The sequence below is a fragment of the Tupaia chinensis genome, unplaced genomic scaffold (genome assembly GCF_000334495.1).
Source record: "Tupaia chinensis unplaced genomic scaffold, TupChi_1.0 Scaffold000294_5, whole genome shotgun sequence".
Classification (NCBI taxonomy): Eukaryota; Metazoa; Chordata; class Mammalia; order Scandentia; family Tupaiidae; genus Tupaia; species Tupaia belangeri.
Genome location: NW_006159782.1, coordinates 777,094 through 797,831, shown reverse-complemented (window position 1 = coordinate 797,831; position 20,738 = coordinate 777,094). Strand labels below are relative to the sequence as shown.

The following is a 20,738-nucleotide window of genomic DNA, read 5'->3' as shown; positions in this document are numbered from 1 at the left end:
ATCTCTCTAGCTCTATGCCACCATCCTAGTCATCTACCTCTCTAACTCGGTTCCCTTATCTGTAAAACAAGGATATTAAAAATAACCAGAAAAAGAAAAAAAAAAAAAGAGAAAAAAAGGGACCAGCAGTTGGCGTAATGGCTACATATCTGGACTTCCACATAGTCGACTGCGGTTGGAGTCCTGGACCCAGTGGCTTAAACTCATGCCGGGCACATGTGCGTGCGTGCCCAAGATCCTGAGAGGAGAATGGAAGAGAAGGGACTGAGGTGTGGCCATTCCCCCTGGGGGGTGATTTCTTGCTTTCTGTCTCTCTTTCTGGTGAGCACACATGCCCTATAGCAAAAACTTCTCCTAAAAAGAAAAAATAAAAAAGAGAGAGAGAGAGAAAGACTCTAGATGAATGCATATCACCCCCACTTTATACTTGGGTACCCCACAGCTTAGGGTGGCCCACCCAAGGGCACAGCCAGTGAGCAGAAAGCCAGGATTCAAACCAGGCTCTTGTGTCTCCTCTATTGCACAGAGACTGGCTGGCCGTTCACTAAACACCCCTGGTTGCCCGCTGTGTCTGAATGCCCCTTCCCTGCACCGAGCGTAACGTCAGCCACCGGGATCGGGGTCCTCACCTCCAGGTCACAGTAGAGCAGGGGGCTTCGGTAGGTCTGGGCCAGCTTCACAACAGTGTTCCGGTGGATACTGCAGTGGCTCTCCCGCCCAGCTGCAGAGAAACCGTGAGTGTCATAAGCTGTCATCTCCACCTCATGGCTGTCACCAGGAAGTACCGGGCACAGCAGTCACGCGTCACTGAGTGATGAGGGAAGTTCTAAGAAAGGGGCTGCTGGGCCATTGTTCTCTGTGCGGACATCACATGTGCTACGCGAGCTGCACGGCCACGCCTTCTCTACACAGACCTAGGTGGTGTAGCCTGTCCCAGTCTTAGGAGGCTACCGTCATATTGTGGTCAGTGACCGAAATGTCATTATGTGACACGTGCTAATTCACGCCCCTTGGGTCTCAGTGTCTTACAAGTCAGTGGGGTTCCTTCTTCTCTGGACAGTCTAGATTAGCACATCAGATAACAAGACTGAAGGCTTTGAGAGGAGGCTCCACAGATAGTATGAACCTACTAATGCACAGAATGAGGACGGTAGAGCCAGTCTGTAGCCTAGTGGTTAGGGCAGCTGGATCCCACATAGCTGACTGCGTAGTTCAAGTCCTAGATCCAGTGGCTTGAAAATCATGCTGGGGGGAACCAGCAGTTAGCATAATGGCTATGTCACTGGACTCCTACATAGTCGACCACGGTTCGCATCCCAGACCCGGTGGCTTAAAACTCACGCTGAGTGCGTGTGCATGCGTGCCCAAGATCCTGAGAGGAGAATGGAGGAGAAGGGATTGCAGCGTGACCATCCCCCCTGGGGGATGATCTCTCGCTTTCTGTCTCTATGTCTCTCTCTCTCTCTGTCTGGCGAGCGCACGCGCCCTATAGTGAAAATCTCTCAAAAAAAAAAAAAAAAATCATGCTGGGTGGGGCCAGCAGGTGGCATGGTGGTTAAAGGCACTGGATTCCCACATGGCTGCCTGCAGTTTGGGTCCAGAACCTGGTGACTTGCTTTCTCACTTTCCCTTTCTCTCTGTCTCTCTCTGGTCAAATTAAAATATAATAATAAAAATAACAACAAATGGTAATTAAGCAAATAAATAATTCTTAAAAAAGAAAATCATGCTGGGCACGTATGACATCCAACATCCAACATCCCAAGGGAGGGAGAGATGGAGGAGAAGGCATTATGGTATGGCCATCCCCTCCGGGGAGTGCTTTCTCACTCTCCCTCTCCTCTGTCCAGTGAGTCATGTGCTGTATAGCAAATTTAAAGACCGGATCAATGTGACATAAGAAACAAAGCAACCACAGTGCCTTGTGCTCAGTGTGAGCTCCATAGAGATCAGTTATTATTGTGTCTACTGTTAATATTACAGTCTCGGGAACAGCAGGACTTTTTCAGAGCACTATCAACTGCCCTAAGGAATGTCAGCATAGGAGCTGGGACCAGACAAGGCAGAGGCCAAACTTTGAAGTACTTTGTTTTTAGAGGAGCTTGGATTTTACTCTCAAAGCCACAGGAGCCATTAGGCTTCAAGCAACAGAACTACCTGCTCAGATTCCCTTCTACAAAGACTGAGGATAGGTCGATTCCAAAGCCCGCGCCCGCAACCGCCATGGCTCTCCCTCGGTTGGGGCTGGGCAGTGGCAGGTGAGGGTCACACTTACCCCCTGTGACAAGGAAGCACACCTTCCCCAGGAAGAAGCTGGCATCGACATGGTGCAGGGACTCCTCTATGCTCTGCAGGCTGTAGTGAGAATGGAGGAAGAAAACAAACCAGAGGACAGAACTTTATAGCAGAGGAAGCGGAAGTCCTGCTCTCCTGGTCCCAGCGCGGCCCGAGAATTAGAAAGGTAAGAGGAAACAGTCCTGGAAGGATATCTTGTCCTTTAACCCCCCACCCCCACCCCGGAGGCGATGTTGCTATGTTGCTTGGGCTGGACTCGAACTCATGGTCTTCCTGCCTCATCCTCCTGAGTAGCTAGGATTACAGGTGTGCATCACTGTGCCCAACTCTAGTTTTTTGTTTTAGAGTACTTTTAATTATAAAGCGAATTATGTTTATGAAATAAACAAATAGGAAATATGGCCGCGTACATAAAGTCCCCTTTCTTTGCACCACCCTTGACTCTAGCTCCTCAGAGGAAACACCTGCCAGTAGTTTGGGGCTTTATTCTCCTAGAATTTGTTTCGGATGCAAACAGACTGTGGTATGTTTAAGCATGCAGTCGGGTCCCAAATACTGTCACACCCTTATCGGTATATAGGGATCTGTCACAGGATTTGGAAGGGTGCACAGCATACCTCAGTGGGTATTTTCCCAGGGATGGGGGTCTACGTGATCTCCAGTGTTCACTGTTCCGAAGAGCGCAGTATGAACATTCTCTAACGCATAATCTTCCCATTAAACACCTTTTATAGAGGGCCAGCTGGTGGCATGATGGTTAAGGCAGCTGGATACCACTTGGCCAAACACATAGTTCAAGTCCCGAACCCGGCAGCTTAAAAAATACACTGGGTTGGGGCTGGCAGGTGGAGTGGTGGCTAAAGGTGCTGGATTCCCGTGTGGCCAACCGCAGTTCAAGTCCTGGACTTGGTGGCTTGCATTCGCGCTTTTCCTTTCGCTCTCTCTCTCTGTCTCTGACTGGTCAAATTAAAAAAATAATAGCAAATAAAAGTAAATAAATAAATAAATGATTTTTAAAATATGCTGGGCACATGTGCATGCACACACAAACTCCCAAAAGGAGAAATGAAAGAGAAGGGATTGTGTGGCATGACCATCTCCCATGGGGGTGGTGGGGTGCTGTGGGGTGCTTTCTCACTGCCCCCTGTGTCTCTCTGTCTCTCTCTGGTGCACACAAATGCCCTCTAGCCAATTAAAGGAAAAGATCTTTTCCCTCTCCAAACAAGGGATCCTCTGACCGACCACCAGCCTTTCATTCACTGGTGTCCAAGGGCTGATGAAGGAATCGGTTGTCTCTTGGTCAAAAGTCATCATGGTCGGGACCAGCAGGTGGCATGGTGGTTAAGGTGATGGACACTCCCACATGGCTGACCATGGTTCAAGTCCTGGACCTGATGCCTTGCTTTCTCACTTCTCCCCTCTTTCTCTCTGCCTCTGTGTCTCTTTCTGTCAAATTAAAAATAAATGAATGAATAAGTAAAAATTTTTAAAATAATAATAATTAAAATAAATAAAGTTAAATAAATTTTTTTAGAGGTTTTTGCTTTAGGGCGTGTGTGCTCGCCAGAGACAGAGACAGAAAGTGAGAAATCACCCCCCCCCGGGGGGGGATGGCCATGCTGCAATTCCTTCTCCTCCATTCTCCTCTCGTGATCTTGGGCATGCACACAGACGCACCCGGTGTGAGTTTAAGCCACTGGGTCCACGTGACCAGCAATCTGTCTTGGCCTCTGCTGGATCCTGAGCCCTGCCTACCCTCAGCGGCCCTCCAGGAGGGACTCACTCACATCTTCACCTGCCTAACTTCTCATCGCTCGGGTCTCAGTTCAGATGTTACTCCCACTGGCGAGTCTGCCCTGGCCTTCCATGCTTAAGTCCTGGCCACCGGAGGCCTTTTGTGGGCTTGCCGCAGCTCTGTGCAGTCATACCCCAGGTGTTGCAACGGTCACTCAGTCCAGCTCCTCCGCAGGTGGGCTAGCAGCATCTTGAGGACAAGGGTCTGTTTCATGCAAGTCTGTGCCTGCTCTCAGGGGTGCAGAAAAGGCCTCAGAGAGCATTAGCTCAAGGAACAGCTGACACTGTCAGGACGTACCAATGTCTCTGTTTACTTATTTATTTATTTTCAAATATGAAATAAGGTGTGTTTGCTCACCAGGGAGACAGAGACAGAGAGGGAAAGTGAGAAATCACCCCCATGGGGAATGGTCATGTCACAATCCCTTTTCCTCCGGTTTCTCTGTTCTTTTGGGTTTTTAGGCATGCATGCATAGTGTGATTTTCACACCAGGTCAGGGACTTGAACCACAGTCGGCCTTGTGAGACCTAGCTGCCTTAACCCTCACATCATGGGCTTACCCCATCAGTGTCTTTTAACATTGTGTATGATCATTGGCTCTTCCCTCCTCACCCTCTAGTTGACTGTACGTGGCCTCTCCTTGTCTCTTCTCTACATCACAAGTGAGCTCCCAATGCAACCCACTCCCAGGCCAGGTCTGCCTGAGCCGACAGCTCCGGCTCTCACCTGTATCTACTGTGAAGATTAATCACAAACACGATCAGGTCAATTCGGGGCCGATTCACACTGGAGGGCAGGGGGAGGGTCCTTGCCAAGTGGCTGAAAAACAAGAAATTGCATGACTAATGACATGCCTACCCTCCTCACGGTCATCAGTTGCATACTGTCCTTCACAGGGGAAGAGGCTGTCGAGGGCTCCTCACATACTCATCCGACACTCTTGTGGCAAGACTCCTTGGGTGAGCTCAGAGCTGGTCCTGTCCAGATCACTTCCGGTTCCCTCTGCCGGGAAGGGGCTCCAAAGCTTAGTAACCACCTTGGCGAGAGAGGTTGGATATAAGATGGCAGAGGGCTGGCCAACTACACTGCGTGATGAGGAAAGACCAGGCTCACAAGGAAGTTTTGGGGGTAAGATTGAACCCTTGGAGGAAAAGAGATATAGACTCAGTCCCAGTTCCTAAGTGACCTTGGGCAAGTCATTCTCACCTGGACTTGGTTTCTCATTGTCAAATAATCACCAAGAGAGAAAGGGAAAGTGAGAAATCATCCCCTGGGGGGATGGCCACACCACAATCCCTTCTCCTCCATTCAATTCCTCTGCAGATTTTGGGCATGCACACACACACACACACACGCACATGTGCCTGGCCTGATTTTCAAGCCACTGGGTCTGGGACTTTAACTGCATAGTTGGCGGTGTGGGATCCAACTTCCTTAATCACCATGCCACCTGGCTGGCCCAATAAGGGATTCTTTTTTTTTTTTTCCTTTTTTAAAAAACAAAAACAACAACAACAACAAAAAGATTTTTGGCATAGAGGGCCAGCAGGTGGCATGATGGTTAGGAGTGCTGGATTCCCACATGGCTGGTTGGCGGTGTGGGATCCAACTTCCTTAATCACCATGCCACCTGGCTGGCCCAATAAGGGATTCTTTTTTTTTTTTTCCTTTTTTAAAAAACAAAAACAACAACAACAACAAAAAGATTTTTGGCATAGAGGGCCAGCAGGTGGCATGATGGTTAGGAGTGCTGGATTCCCACATGGCTGACCTTGGTTCAAGTCCTGGACCTGGTAACTTGGTTTCTCACTTTCCTTTTCTCTCTCTCTCTCTTTCTCTGGTCAAACAAACAAACAGAAAAGAAAAAAAAAAAAAACAAAACAAATGGAATTAAATAAGTAAATAATTCTTAAAAAATTTTTTTTTGCCGGGACCAACAGGTGGCATGGTGGTTAAGGTGCTGGACACTCCCACCCACATGGCTGACCATGGTTCAAGTCCTGGATCTGGCGGCTTGCTTTCACACTTTCTCTCTCTCTCTCTCTCTCTCTCTCTCTTTGGTCAAATTAAAATAAATGAATGAATAAATAAAATAATTCTTTAAAAAATTTTTTGCCATAAGGCACATGTACACTCACTGGAAACAGATATGGAGAAAGGAAAAGTGAGAAGTCACCCAAGAGGGATGGCCACCCTGTAATCTCTTTTCCTTCATTCAATTCCTTTTGGGATTTTGCACACACATGCACATGCACCTGGCACATTTTTCAAGCTGCCAGGTCCAGACTCGAACCTGAGAGTTGGCTTTGTCACATCTAGCATCTAAACCACCACGCCACCTGCTGGCCCTGAAGGATTGTTTCTTTCTTTTTTTTAATGAAAGAATGATTTTTTATTTTATTTTATTTCTTATTATTACTTTTTAATTTGACCAGAGAAAGATAGAGAGGGAAAGTGAGAAAGCAAACCACCAGGTCCAGGACTCAAACCATGGTCGAACATATGGAAGTCTACACCTTAACCACCATGCCACCTGCTGGCACCAAGGGATTTCCCCCCCCCATAAGGGATTTTTTTTTTAAAGAATTATTTTTATTTAATTTTATTTATTTATTTACTTTGATTTGACTAGAGAGGGACAGAGAGAGAGAGAGAGAGGGAGAAAGAGAGGAAGAGAGGGAGAAAAAGTGAGAAAGCAAGCCACCAGGTGCAGTACTTGAACCACAGTCAGCCGTGTGGGAGTCCAGTACCTTCACCACCATGTTACCTGACAGCCCCAACTAAAGTAAATTTTTAAGAATCCTTTCCCAGGGTAACAGCAGATGGTGTAATGGTTATGTCACTGGACTCTCATGTAGTCAACTGCAGGCTTTTTTAAAAAAAGAATTATTTTATTTAACTTTAATTATTTATTATTTAGTTTAACTTGTCCAGAGAGGGACAGAAAGAGAGAGAGACAGCGAGAAAGCAAGTCACCAGATCAGGAACTCCAACCATGGTCGGCCATGTAGAAGTCCAGCGCCCTTAACCATCATGTCACCTGTCTGCCCCAGTCCACTGTGGTTTGAGTCCTGGACCGGCAGCTTAAAACACACGGGCACGTGTGCGTGTGTGTCCAAAATCCGGAGACTGGACAAGAAGGGACTGAGGCATGGCCATCGGGTGGGGGATGACTTCTTGATTTCTGTCTGGCAAGGCAGGTGTCCTATAGCAAAAATCTCTCTTAAAAAAGGAAAATCCTTTCCTGGTTATGGCAGCTGGCTTCCCACATAACCAGCTGCATGGTTGGAGTCCTAGACCTGGTGGATTGAAAAACATGCCCAGCTCATGTGCCAGCTTGTAAATATCTCAAGAGGAGACTAGAGAAGGGACTGCAGTTGGCCATTCCCCTTGGACGGTGCTCTCTCACTTTCTCTCTGGCTAGTGTGTCTGCCCTATAGCAAAAACAAAACAAAACAAAACACCAAAAAGCTTTCCATTTCTGAGCTATGGGTTTTAGACAGTTGGTTATTGTGTCCGAGGTAACGTAGCCTGGGAGCCTGATGAGGGAGGTGAAGCAGACAGACCTACTATGAACAGTCTTTATTTAGAGGAAAAAGATTACACTTCGAGGTTCTTTAAAATGCGGTACCAGGATTTATGCAACAGAAAGGGGCTCAGGGAGCTGGCCAACACGTCCAACCTGCGATGGATCTCGGCGCTCCCCCGCCCGCCTCCTCTCATCCCCCAGCCAGGTCAGGCCACAACCTCGGTACTTACACCCTCAGCTCGGAGGCGCAGTCCCCCTGGAGCACTGAGTCCGCCAGTTGCTGCAGAAGAGCATCCTCCGTACCCACCAGCTGCTCAGAGAGAGAGGGAGACTGGCTGGGGCCTGGGCATAGCAGTCCCTCTGCAGTGCCTGGCACTCAGAGCCACTCCCCGGGGGACCAGAGCGGACCCGCTCCAGGCCCGTCGGCACCGCGCTTACTATGCACCCGCCCTGCCCGATCGTCCTAGTCTCGCCCGGAGGGATCCTGCCCAGTGAGAAAACCAAGACCACGCCGGGACGCGCACCTCAACCCGGACACCCCGCCCCAACTCCACCAATCAGAGGCTGGGAAAGAGCTCGCCACGCACCGATTGGTGGGTGTGTCACTCCGCCTAACAGAACGACCACTTCGATTGGTTCAGGATTTGCTTCTCCCGCCTCCCTCCTCCACCGGAATAGCGCGCGCGGGCAGCTCCGGGAACGCAGAGGCCTGAGCGGCCGAGGGTCAGAGCGGGGCCGCTGGCACTTACCAAGACAGTGGCCGTGTTCAGACCAGGTAGCTTGTCCAGAGGCCGCAACACCGACATCCCAGTTGCAAGCGGAAAAGTCACTACCGAAGTGCGCGCGCGACTTTCAAACCGCCAGGAGTCCCGCCCCTTAGCACGGCGGCAAAGTACAGGGTCCCTTTGGGGCGGGGCTTTGTGGGTGGGCGGGGTTATCTTAAAGGAACCCCTGCCTCCTTTAGAAAAAATATTTGGCCTGAGGACACCAGCGCTTGACAGGGAGAGACAGAGAGAAAGCACCTCCCAATGGGATGTGGTCTCGCTGCAATCTCTTCTCTATTTCTCTATCCTGTTGGGATTTGGGTTGGGGCACACAGGCTTATGGGCCTGGGGTGTTTTTCCAACTGTGGGGTTGGGTTTGCAACCGCACTCAGCCAAGGGATCTGGCCCCCTTACCAACTAAACCATTGCTGCCCTCTGTTAGGGTGATCTCTGCAATATGTTTGGGTAGTCCTGGTCACAGGCTGTGAAAGAATTCAAACTCAGAAAGAAAAGAGGGCAGAAAAGAATTTACTCACTTTCTGATAGCAGAAAGGGGCCAGATACAGGGAATTGCACTGGCCCCAAAGGGTGAGGGCCAGGAGCTTTTATTGGGACTTAAGGAAAGGGGGTTATGTGGTAGGGCAATTAGGGTGATCCTGGGACACACTGGGCTGCTTCATTGTCATCTCTAGATGTCATATCTGGCTACTGTAGCCTGCCATGTATCCTGTCTTTAGTTTTGGTGTGCTGGGAACATAGAGTAGAACAAGGATGTAAACAAGAGAAAAATAAGATCGAATGCAGAAACATATCACGTAACAGCCAACTGGGACAGTCTTGGAGCAGGACGTTGGGAACACTGGACTGAGGGCGGCATGGAAAACTATGCGGGTCGTTAGTCTCAGGACAGACCCAGCAGGAAAGAATGTCTACCATGTCCCTGCCAAGAGCCATAAGGACCGTTTGTCCCAGGTAGCAATAATGCCCTGCACGAGTTAATTTTTCTTTAAGAGCCTGCTGTTTCTCACTGTAGCATATGGAAACATTCACCCCACTCCCTGCTTAAGGTGGTATAAATAGTCTGCAAAATAAAGCGCCTGGACTCTGAACCCTTGAGGTTCTGAGTCCCCTCGTCTCATGCTTTTGTGTCTGTCTCTTTATCCTCTGTGCAGATCCTTCGATCGCCCTGTTCACCGGACTGGTTCCGCCGTGCTGTTGATGGATGGATGTTACGATCTTTATGTCTGAAGACAAAACTTAGGAGATACGTGGTCAGCTATCTACAGTGAAGTCTAGAAAGGACCAACTTTTTTTTTTTTAATTTGTAAGAGATTTGGGTATAGGGTACATGCACTTGCTGGAGGGACAGAGAGGATAACCCCCCCCCGGGGGGGGGGAAGACAGACAGAAAGCAAGAAATAATCTTCCTCAGGGGGCATAATCACCCCCCCTCCATGGGGCATGGCCACACTGCAATTCCTCGCCTCCATTCTTCTCTCAGGATCTTGGTGGGCAAGCACTCACCCGGTATGTGTTTTAACGTGAGTTTTAAGCCACCGGATCTGAGATTCGAACTGTAGTCAACTACGTGGGAATAGTAACCATTATGTCATCTGTTGGTCCCAAGAAAGGACCAACTATTGATAACTTGGGAAGAGAAAAGGGAGGGGGAGAAAGAATATCTAAAGCACCTGGGAGTTTTAGCTGTGCCTTCGTAATTAAAATATCTAAGGCACCAGCAAGACACTGAGGTGACCCTTTTTTATCCCTGTGGTATTTGGGGAACATTAACTGTTTCTCCCTCAACCTCCTTTTCTGAGAGGGCCATCCAGAACTGGCCCCAGGCAGCTAGATCCTGGCTGGGCAGGCCTTCTGTCCCAGTCCAGAAAAAGGTTTCTAGGGATTCATTCATTCACGCTGTTCACAGTACTGCTGATTCCCTCCAGGCCTCCGCTTCTGTGTCTTCTCCATCGCAGCCAATTCCATCCTCACAGCTGCTCAGAACAAAACCTCAGGGTCATTTGTGACTCTTCTTCACAACCTTCAGCGAGTGCTGAGTGATTCCTATAATATATCCAGAAGTTGACTGCTTCCCGTCACTTCCACTGTTGTGACAAGACCAAGCCACTGTCATCTGTCATCTGGACTGTCGTAACACCTTCTCCCTGGTTCTCTGGTTTCACCCTGGTCTGCAAGGATATGGCTATTTTCCACACAGCAATCAGAGTCGGTCTATTAAAATGGAAATCAGGGGGCTGGCAGGTGGTGTGGTGGTTAAGGTGTTGGACTCCCACGTGGCTGACCATGGTTCAAGTCCCAGATCTGGTGGCTTGCTTTCTCACTCTCTCTGGTCCAATTGAAGAATAATAAATGCAATTAAATGTTTATTTTTTAAAAATGGAAATCAGCAGAACACTTCTCTGGTCTAAAGATGCCAGTGGTTCCCATCTCAGTGGGCTGCCTCACATGACCTTGCAAGACCTTCAAGACCCTGTGTTCTGGGAACCAGCAGTTAGCGTAATGGCTATGTCGCTGGACTCCCACGTAGTCGACCGTGGTTCGTGTCCCGGACCCGGTGGCTTAAAACTCACGCCGAGCGCGTGTGCGTGCGTGCCCAAGATCCCGAGAGGAGAATGGAGGAGAAGGGATTGTGGCATGACCATCCCCCCTGGGGGGTGATTTCTCGCTTTCTGTCTCTATGTCTCTCTCTGTCTGTCTGGCGAGCACACGCGCCCTACAGTGAAAGTCTCTCAAAAAAAAAAAAAAAAAAAAGACCCTGTGTTCTGGCCTCATCCTCTGCTCTTTTTTTTTAAAATTTTTTTTTTTGGAGAGGTTTTTGCTATAGGGCGCGTGCGCTCGCCAGACAGACAGAGACAGAGAGATAGAAAGCGAGAAATCACCCCCCAGGGGGGATGGCCACGCCACAATCCCTTCTCCTCCATTCCCCTCTTGGGATCTTGGGCACGCACACACACGCACCCGGCATGAGTTTAAGCCACCGGGTCCAGGACTCGAACCGCAGTCAACTATGTGGGAGTCCAGCGACATAGCCATTACGCTAACTGCTGGTCCCTCATCCTCTGCTCTTCACCCTCTAACACCCACTCCAGCCATGCCGGCTACCAGGCTGTTCCTCGGCTATACTAAGTGTGCTCCTACCTCGGGGCCTGTGCCTCTGCTGCTCCCTCTGGCTGAAATGCTGTTACTCTAAACAGTTTCATGGCTGTTTGTTCATGTTTCAGCTCCGTGCCTCGTTGTCCGAGGGTCCTTTCTTAGCGAGCCTATCTGAAATAGCAGATCTGGGCCAGCAGGTGGCATGAGGATTAAGGTGTCTGGATCCCCATGATCTACTGAGCAGTTCAAGTCCCAGACCTGGAGGCTTGATAATCATGCCAGACATGTGTGCGGGGTGATTTCTCACACCCCTCCTCTTCCAGTGAGTGCATATGCCTATAGCAAACTCAATAAAATAAATACAATGGCAAGTCCACCAATACCTTCTATCCCCCTTTTCTGTTTCTGCTCCATTTTCTTGTAGCATTAATCTCCTCTTCACATGTCATTGTCACGAACTGCACAGCATCAGAGATTTTGCCCTACTTTCAAACTAATAAACTAACCGGTTATGTCCACGGGTGCTGGCAGACAACATAAAGCTGCAGGTAGGAGACAAAGGGCTTTATTTACTTTGTAAAAACAGCAGCTAGAGTTTCGTCTTTGCTTGTGTGGGTTCCCTGCACGCTCCCAGGAGAGCCTATCGTGGATGTCCGTGGTGGCGTTACAGAAGAGGAACACGGATGGGAGTCGCTGCTTTCATCGTGCGTGGTGAGCACACCTGTTCTCTTACCTGGTCCCTCAAAGATTCTTCGCTGCAAACACAAGCCCCCAAAATGGCCTGTGTAGGGGCGCTGGGCGGGCTCACTGACGCCGGCTGGGCACCTGCTGCTCCCACAGCCTTCGAGCCTAGTGAAGGGCAGGGCCGGGCGGACCGGTGTGGGACAGATGGAGTCCGGCCCCTCTGCGAGGCTGGGAGCTGGCCCAGTGGCTGGCTGTGGGCAGGCAAAGCCCCTGGTAGGCTGCCGCGGGTGGAGGCTGAGGTGCTGCCTCTTGTCTGCCAGGCTGGGATGTCCGGCGCCGGCGCCTGCGTCTGCGGGCCACCTACCACCGCCTCATGGATAGAGTGGAGCTGATGCTGCCCGAGAAGCTGAGGCCGCTGTACAAACATCCGGCAGGTCCCAGAACAGTTTTTTTCTGGCTCCAATTATGAAATGGGGGCCTGGTGTGTGCCGGCCCGGCTGACATGGCGGGTCCTGCAGAAAAACTCGCCACGGCTCAGTCCACTGTCCTGATGGCCACAGGGCTTATTTGGTCAATAACTCACTTGGAATTATTCCAAAAAATTGGAGTCTGCTGTTAATTTCTTTGTGGGGGCTGCAGGAGCCCCCCAGCTCTTTCGCATTTGGAGATACAACCAAGAACTAAAAGCTGAGGCAAAGCAGTAGGAGTGTTCCTGATCGCCTGAACAGCTACACACGATTATCCCACTGGGACTATCGCTAGTTCATCACGGTTATCGGTAAGGCAGAGCCGTCTGTGCTAGCGTCCAGAACGCACAAAGGCCCCTAGCTATGTCTGGTAGCTAGTGCCTGATTCAGCAGAAAGACTAAGCAAGCTTTCAATAACTTCTCTCCATACATAGGACCTGAAGAACTAGACCTACGAATGTTAAAACATCTTTTCTACCATTTGTCCATAATAAACCATCCTTGCCCATCTGTACCTCTGCCTCCTGTTCCAGCCAGAGTGTGTCCACCTACGAGCACACTGGTATACGCGAGGCGCAGGCCGGCCGAGGTGAGACGCTGCTGATGTAGAGCAAGGTGGCTAAGAAGCCGTAAGTGAAGAGAAGTATTGCTGAAGAGAGCGAGAAATGATGGGTGGAGGGCTGGCTAGCAAAACGACCTCAGCCTCTTTTAAAACATTTGAACTTGGAAACAAACAAAAAAAAGGCCTGGGTAATGGCCACCATGGTCTTGCTTTCTTGGCACACCCAGCAAGAACACGCAAGGATTCTCAGGGTTCGTGGCACCCCACTCTTCCAAACAGTTATACAATTCCTTGTTCATTGCCTGGCTCTCCTACCAGGATGTAAGATACGTGACGTCTGAGACTATTAGTACGCGTGTCCAGCACTCGAAAAAGTGCCTCTATGTCGTACCTGGTCAATAAGGATTTGTTGAATGAAATCAGTTTACATTCATTCTCAGCAGGTATTCATTCATCATTTCCTACAGCCGGACTCAGGGTCCCACCCTGGGGACACAGATGACGCAGACACCGTTGACCACCTCAGCGTGGCGGAGGGAGAGAAGCCACGTGCTCGTGGTGTGATGCCGGGAGAGCGAGGCACACATGCCTGTCTAACCTAAATCCTTACCGAAGGTGACACTGTCTCAAAGCAGGAAGTAAACGGCTTCCTGTCCCCAGCACAGATGAGACTTTGATTCCCCATGGCAGGCAACAGCAGCACTGTGAAGATGAACTACTGTGGCCTGGGGGAGATGGTGGAGGGGAGGAAGCGGCTTCAGGTCAGGGAGGCCTCTCGGAGAAGGTGATGTGTGAGCAGGTGCCTGAATTTGGTGAGGGAGGCCGTCTAAGAGTGAAGAAGGAGCGGCAAGTGGAAACCCCGAGTGGGAGCAGTCCCGGCTTGTCTGAGGAATAGGAAGGAGACCTCTGGTTGAAAGAGATGGAGAGAAGAAAGTGGGAGGGGATGGAGCTAGAGAGGGGAGGGAGGGCCAGTGAGGGAGGCCCTTGGAGAGCCTCTGCATCCTGGCCGGACTTGCCAGGGAGGGCTGAGCTGAGAGTGGTTTGATCAACGTGTGCCCGATCTGGGCCAGGTGCTGGGTGTGGGGGCCTAGGCACCAGAGGTGACACCGACCTCAGGGAGTTCTCGGTGGTAGGCAGGCAGATAACCGGGAGCAAAGGCACACAGTGGGTGGCACCCGCCCAGCCAGCAGCCAGGAGCAACAGGTGCCCAGATGAAGGGACATTAGGAGTCCTTGGCCAGCCCATGCTGCTCTTCACCAGGGCTGAGCTCCGGGGCCGAGACGCCGACAGTGAGCTGGTGTTTGTCATGTGGGTAGGATCACACTGTGGTGAAGGGTAGGGACTGGCAGGACGATCAGACCCAAGCTGGAGATTCTGGGACCCTAAACACCCAGAGCTGGCAGGAACACGGGAGGCCTCTGGGCTGGCGTTTCAGATTGGCTTCTGGGGAGTCTTGGGGAGATGCCTCAGGGTGCTGAGTGTCAGGGATTGCATGGGTGCAGTCCAGAAAGCCCACCCCGCTCACCATTGAATGGAAACCACTTTGTCTATCTGTTTCACACTGAGTTCCCACAAGGTTGGTTTGAACAGAGAATCAGTGGCTAAAACCGTCCCCATCAATACATAACCTATACGTATCGGGAGTGCACCACTGGCTACCTGCTGATCTTTGTGTACACCTGAGGAGCCACCATCGCAGTGCCAAATGAACATAGCTCTTACCACCAAGAGCTTTTTTGTGATCCAGCTGGTGGTATTGTGGTTAAAGTGGCCAGATTCTCACAGGCCAACTGTGGTTCAAGTTCTGGATCCAGTTGCTTGAAACTTGTACCAGGTGCATACACGTGCATGCCCAAGATCCTGAGAGGAGAGTGGGAGAGAAGAGATTGTGGTGTGGCCATCCCCCCGGAGGGTGATTTCTCATTTTCCCTCTTTCTGTGTCTCTCTTCTCCAGTGAGCACATGTGCCCTATGACAAAACAAAAACAAAACACCAAGCCAGACATGTGTGCGTGCCAAAAATCCCAAGAGGAGAAAGGAGGAGAAGGGGCTGTGGCATGGCCTTCCCCCTGGGGGTACTTTCTCGCTTTTCCTCTCTCTGTCGCTGGTCAGCACACACACCTGTAGCAAGTTAAGAAAACAAAACAACAGCTTCTTAGTGTGCCTTTGCCACTTCTGCCTCTAGTCCCTCTCTGCTTTCCTACCCCAAACTACTAAAAAGCACTTTGGCAACTTTGCTCATAACAGCCTTGCACTGGGAAAAAAACAAATCTCTTTGAGTGGTGAACAGACAAGCAAACGTGGTACTCTGACACACGCGCCAACGTGGGTGGGTCTCTCAAGCATGGTGAGCAGCAGAAGGCAGACACGAGAGTGCATTCTAGATGCCTCCACTGGTATGGAATCCAGACTCAGGGGCCAGCAGGTGGCACAATAGTTATGTTGCTGGACTCCACATAGTCGACCGCGGTTCAAGCCCCAGACCTGGCGGCTTAACACTCATGCTGGGGACGTGTGCGTGCATGCCCAAGATCCTGAGGGGAGAATAGAGGAGAAGGTCATCCCTTCTGGGGGGGAGGGGGGGAGTTCTCACGTTCTATCTCTCTGTCTCTCTCTATCTGTGGTGAGCTCATGTGCCCTATGGCAAAAATCTCTTAAAAAGATAATTAAAGAAAAAGAAATCCTGATGCAAAATGAATCCATGGGGATCAGAGCCCGGTGCTGGGTGCGTTAGGGAGGGAGTGTTGACTGGCAATGGTGGTGGGGAACTCTAGGGCGATGGGGCTGTCCTGGACCTAGGTCTGGGTGGTGGCTGCACAGGCAAAAATCATCCCTTGAGATTTGTGGACTTGGGGTCAGCCCGTGGTGTGGCGGTTAAGGCAACTGGATCTCACATGGCTGACTGAGTGGTTCCAGTCCCGGACCCAGAGGCTTGAGAAACACACCAGGCACCTGGGCATGCCTGCCCAAAACCCAAAGGAGGGAGGGGTAGAGGTGTGTGGCATGACTATGACCCCCTGGAGGTGCTTTCTTCCTCTCTCTCTCTCTCTGACTCTCTGCCACTGTCTGGCTAGTACATACCCTCTGGCAAAAAATAAATAAATAAAAATTGTGGGTTTTGCTGTATGAACTGTTTAGATAAAAAAAAAAAAAAATTCCTCTGCAAACTCAAAATCACCTCCTTTGTCCCATATTGGCCGGCAGGATCCACCACTTGCTGGGTCCCCAGAAGGTCCCAGAGCGGGCAGGATGCCTGTGGGGGGTGGGACTAGGATCCCAAAGCCACCTCCAGAGGCCTTTCCCTTTTCTTACGGGAACGGACTCTCCTCTAGAGGGTCCTCAGACTCCTCCGCACCCCGTGGGCCCTGGGGCTGCTCTCTACTCCTGAGACAATCACCTCAGCTGTTAATGGAATTTGCTCGGTGCCTGACACCTTGTAGACACTCTGTCTATGGACAGGGAGGAGGATCAGTCTTGAAAGCTGGACACCCGCTCACCCAGCCCCTTGGCTTTGAATTCCACCTCAGATACTGAGAATCCGAGCCACCTAGAGGAGGTGGGCTGCTGCTTCATCTCCGAACCCCAAAGAGCTCTCAACCCTGACCTAATGGGAGGGACCAGATGAGGTGATAGGTGTGGGGGTGCTCAGAGCCGGGAGCCACAAGGGAGCTGCAGGGCTGATGAGGCAGAGCAGGGAGCTGCAGCCCTTTGCAGGAGGCAGGGGGCGCCTGAGGCCGGCCTAGGGTCCGGCTCAGCCTGCAGCTCTCTGGCTGGGGGACCTTGAATGGGAAGAAACGAGTTAACATGCTGCAAACTGCTTTTGCACAGTGAGCGAGCGCTACATTGAACCAGTGCAAACAGACTCCGTCTCAGTCCCGGCTCTTCCCTCCGTAACAAGCGACCCTCATTGGCTCCAGCGGTTGCTGCTGCGGGGTCCACACCCACTTTCCAGGGACCTCAATTACTCCCTGCTTCCGATGGCAACCTGCCAAACCATCCGTGTTCCCAGCGGAGTCCTCTGCCTCCGGACCCACAGCTTCGGGGCCCAGTGGCCTGCGGGGTGACTCATCCGTCGCTGCATTCCCCAACCTGCCCTCCCTGTCATCTGCTGTACCACGTGCACAGTACTAGGGATCCAGAAGAGAAGGCTGGTTGCCAGGGCAACGGAGGATAAAGCCCTTGCTCCGCCAGGCTGCTGATTGGCTAGAATGAATCCCGCCTCCTACCATCCAGAGAGTGGGGTGTAGAGGGTCTCTGATGGGCAGGGAGAGGTATAGGGTGCTGTACCCGTCTGGGACTGCCTTCTCCAGGCCCATCCGGAGCCCCTGGGCCTGAGAAGATCCATCTCCCGTGGGGGGCACTGGCCTCGCCCTTCTCGCCTCCAGCACCCAGGGCGGCTACAGATGGCAGCGTCTCTGGGGACAGCAGCTGCGACTGAGTCCACGGGCCGACGCTGAGCTGCTCGGGCCAAGGCCGTGTGCCTGGTGCAGAGCGGGCACAGGCATCTGCAGGGCGAGGTGGGTCTGCGGGCGTGCAGGGGGCACCGAGTGAGCCGTGGGCTTGAGGCAGGGAGAAGGGCCCACTTTCCCTGACAGGACCTTGGCTGAAAAATTCCTAATGGATCATTTGGTAACCCCATCCCCACCCTGTCACTATGGACAGGGGAGCCTGAGGTCTGAGAGGGCGACGGATGAACCAAGGTCACAGAAAGCCAGGGAATGTCCTGCTTCTCCACCTAAGCCTACCCCGAGAAGCCAGGGGATGGTCTGGGGCTTCGCAGTCTGCCCCGGAATACTTGGGATCTAGTCACGGCATGGGGTTCAGGGTGGGGAGACGCCGAGCTCTGCTCCACAGACCGACAGGCTGCTGAGAGCTCCTGCTCTGACCCAGTCCCGCTCTCATGTGAAAGCTAGAGGAAGACCGGGGTCCTGGCTGGGCCTGAGGAGGTCACCAGTCACTGGCTCAGTCAAGCCCGTCTGGAGCAGCCTTCCTGCCTGGGCCCTTCCCCCTCTGCCAACCTCGGCAGCACCAGGCAATTCTGAACTCTCTTCGGCACTCCGGAGGGTGCTGGGTCCCACAGGCCCCCGAGCCTGCTGCGTCAGCCCCGACTGGAGACAATTAGCTCACTTTTCCTTTTATGCCTTCACAAACAGCGTTCTTAAGACGGTGGGCTTCAGGACAGCCAGTGAAGACCCCGGGGAGCAGGGGAGGGGCTCTGGGTGACACAGGACTGGGAAGCAGGGTCTCCTCCGCCCACACTTCACAGGCCACCTGGGAGTGGGGACAAGGGAAGCTGGAGTCTGGAGGTCAGGGCTGTGGAACTTTTCAATCTGCCCTGGAGGTCATCCTGGTCCTGCCCCCACTTCCCTCCCCAGGATCCAAAGTGGCCCCTGCTCACTTCAGCCTGCTCGCTGCCTTTGCCCTGAGGGACTCAAGCCTCTGGGTACCCCTGGAGTCTAGGGTCTAGCTTGACACACTGGGTGCGCGTCTGTGTGTGTCCCAAATCCCGAACTGCCCAGGGGAAATGGGTCCTATTTTACTTTTTGGCCAGAGGACGTGCATGCTCTTCAGAAAGAGAAAGAGAGAAATGCAAAGTGCCCACCTCATGGGGCATGGCCCTACCCAAATCCCTTCTCTTGCATTACTCGCTCCTTTTGGGTTTGGGGGCAGTTACGTGCATATGCCTGGGGTGGTTTTCAAGCCTCTAGATCTGGGATTCGAACTGTGCAGTTGGCTATGCGGGTCCAGTCACCTGAGCCTCCAGGCCACTGGTTGGTCCTTTTGTATGTGTATGTGTGTTTCCTTTCGGCTTGGTCCTTTTTCCCCCTTTATGAAAGAGTGGGAAAGGGAGAGAAACGGAGAGAGGTATTTTTACAGGATACCACCATCCTACCGCAGCCTCCCGATCAGCCGGGATTCAGGCATGTGCGACTGCGCCCGTGGGCTCAGACTGCGACGCCAGCCTCGCAACTTCCAGCTTCAAAGTGGCGTCGGCCTACCTGTGCACCGCCAGGGCTGGCCGGTGGGCCCATTTCTGCCCGTTTTACAGAGAATGAGGATGACCTTACTATGAGGCACTCAGTACGTGCCAGGCGCTGGTCCTGAGCACGTTCAATGAATTAGCTCGTTCTGTAGTCATAACAGCCTATGACCTAGTTACTGTTATCAGTCTCACTTTTTTCTCTCAATTTTGCTAAAGGGCAAACGTTCTCTTTAGCAAAAACAAGAGAGAGACAGAGAGGACGAGGGCGAGAGCACTCCCCAGTGGGACACAGCCACACCGCAATCCCCTCTCCGCCTGCTGGGATTTAGGGCACACGTGTACTCTGGTGCCCCTGAATCCCTCGACCACAAGGCCAGCTTGTTGTTCAAGCTACGGGGCTCAAGCCACTGCGGCTGCGGTCAAGATTCAGACTACAGCAGATCGAGTGGGATGCGAGTCCCTAACCACTAGGGCACAGGGCCAGCCAATCATCCCCATCTTATAGACTGAGAAACGAAGACTCTGAGGATATTGCCCAAGTGTGTATGTTCTGTGTTTGAGCCAGAAGCTGCTGGGACCAGGATCTGAACCATGGTCAGCCACGTGGGGTCCTGCTCCCTCTGTGCAGGGCTTAACCACTGCACTTCAGTTGCCCACGTTTTTTGGTGTTAGCATCATTACAATATTGGTATCAACCAGGGTCCCTGGACATAGGTGTTGTTCACCATACTTCCACTAAACCACGCCTGGCCAAAGGTGGGGAGGGACCCATTCTCCGGGAGGGGGTGCTGGCAAGCAGTAGACTCAGCAATTGCCCAGTGCAGGCTGGCCCCGCAGCAGCCCCGGGGAGCCCAACCTGGCGGCCACTGAGTGCTCTGTAAGGACCGAGCGGACATAGCCGCCTCTTCGAACTCTCCAGGTCTGCGGAGGCTGTAAGACACGGAATACACGGAAAATGCATGCTAAGAAAAAACTAGGCATGGATTCTTTTTCACCAAAACGAATTTATATTTTAATTTCATTTTCCACAACCTTTATGAAGTCCCCTGGTATTATTTTTCCTTCCCACAGGGGAGGAAGCTGAGTCCGGGAGAGTTGAAGGGACCTGTCCAAAGGCAGGAGCGCCCACGCAGTGGGGTCGGGAGGCCTGGGCTCTCAGTGGCCTGATGGGGCACTGCCCCTGACTCTCCTGCGCCTGGGACGCCCATCTGTAAAGTGACGCTGGCGCTTCTTGGCTCGCGAAGTCTGCGGGTCTCCCTGGGTGGGCGGGACAAGGAGCACCTCCGCCGCGCTCACTGCCGCGTCTCCGCAGCCACCGCGATGCCACACTTCCTGGACTGGTTTGTGCCGGTGTACCTGGTCATCTCGGTTCTCATCCTGGTGGGCTTCGGCGCCTGCATCTACTACTTCGAGCCGGGCCTGCAGGAGGCGCACAAATGGCGCATGCAGCGCCCCCTGGTGGACCGCGACCTCCGCAAGACGCTGATGGTGCGCGACAACCTGGCCTTCGGCGGGCCCGCGGGCTGCGCCCCCCCCCCACCCCCCC

At 52.2% G+C, this 20,738-nt stretch overlaps 1 protein-coding gene and 1 pseudogene across 1 annotated transcript in view; one reads left to right on the top strand and one right to left on the bottom strand.

Moving 5' to 3' along the window:
- Nucleotides 1–8,508, bottom strand: part of CENPM (centromere protein M) — a 14,129-nt gene extending 5,621 nt beyond the window's left edge. Inside the window, exons 1-5 of the mRNA XM_006150717.3 lie at nt 8,369–8,508; nt 7,850–7,929; nt 4,817–4,909; nt 2,276–2,355; nt 630–721 (exon numbers count right to left, since the gene is read on the bottom strand). Of these exons, the coding sequence (XP_006150779.1) occupies nt 630–721; nt 2,276–2,355; nt 4,817–4,909; nt 7,850–7,929; nt 8,369–8,425 (402 nt within the window). The 5' untranslated portion in view covers nt 8,426–8,508. The remainder of the gene's footprint in view (nt 1–629; nt 722–2,275; nt 2,356–4,816; nt 4,910–7,849; nt 7,930–8,368) is intronic.
- A 3,999-nt stretch (nt 8,509–12,507) lies between these two features.
- LOC102491720 (mitochondrial pyruvate carrier 2 pseudogene) lies at nt 12,508–12,885 on the top strand (annotated as a pseudogene).
- The last annotated feature ends 7,853 nt before the right edge of the window (nt 12,886–20,738 follow it).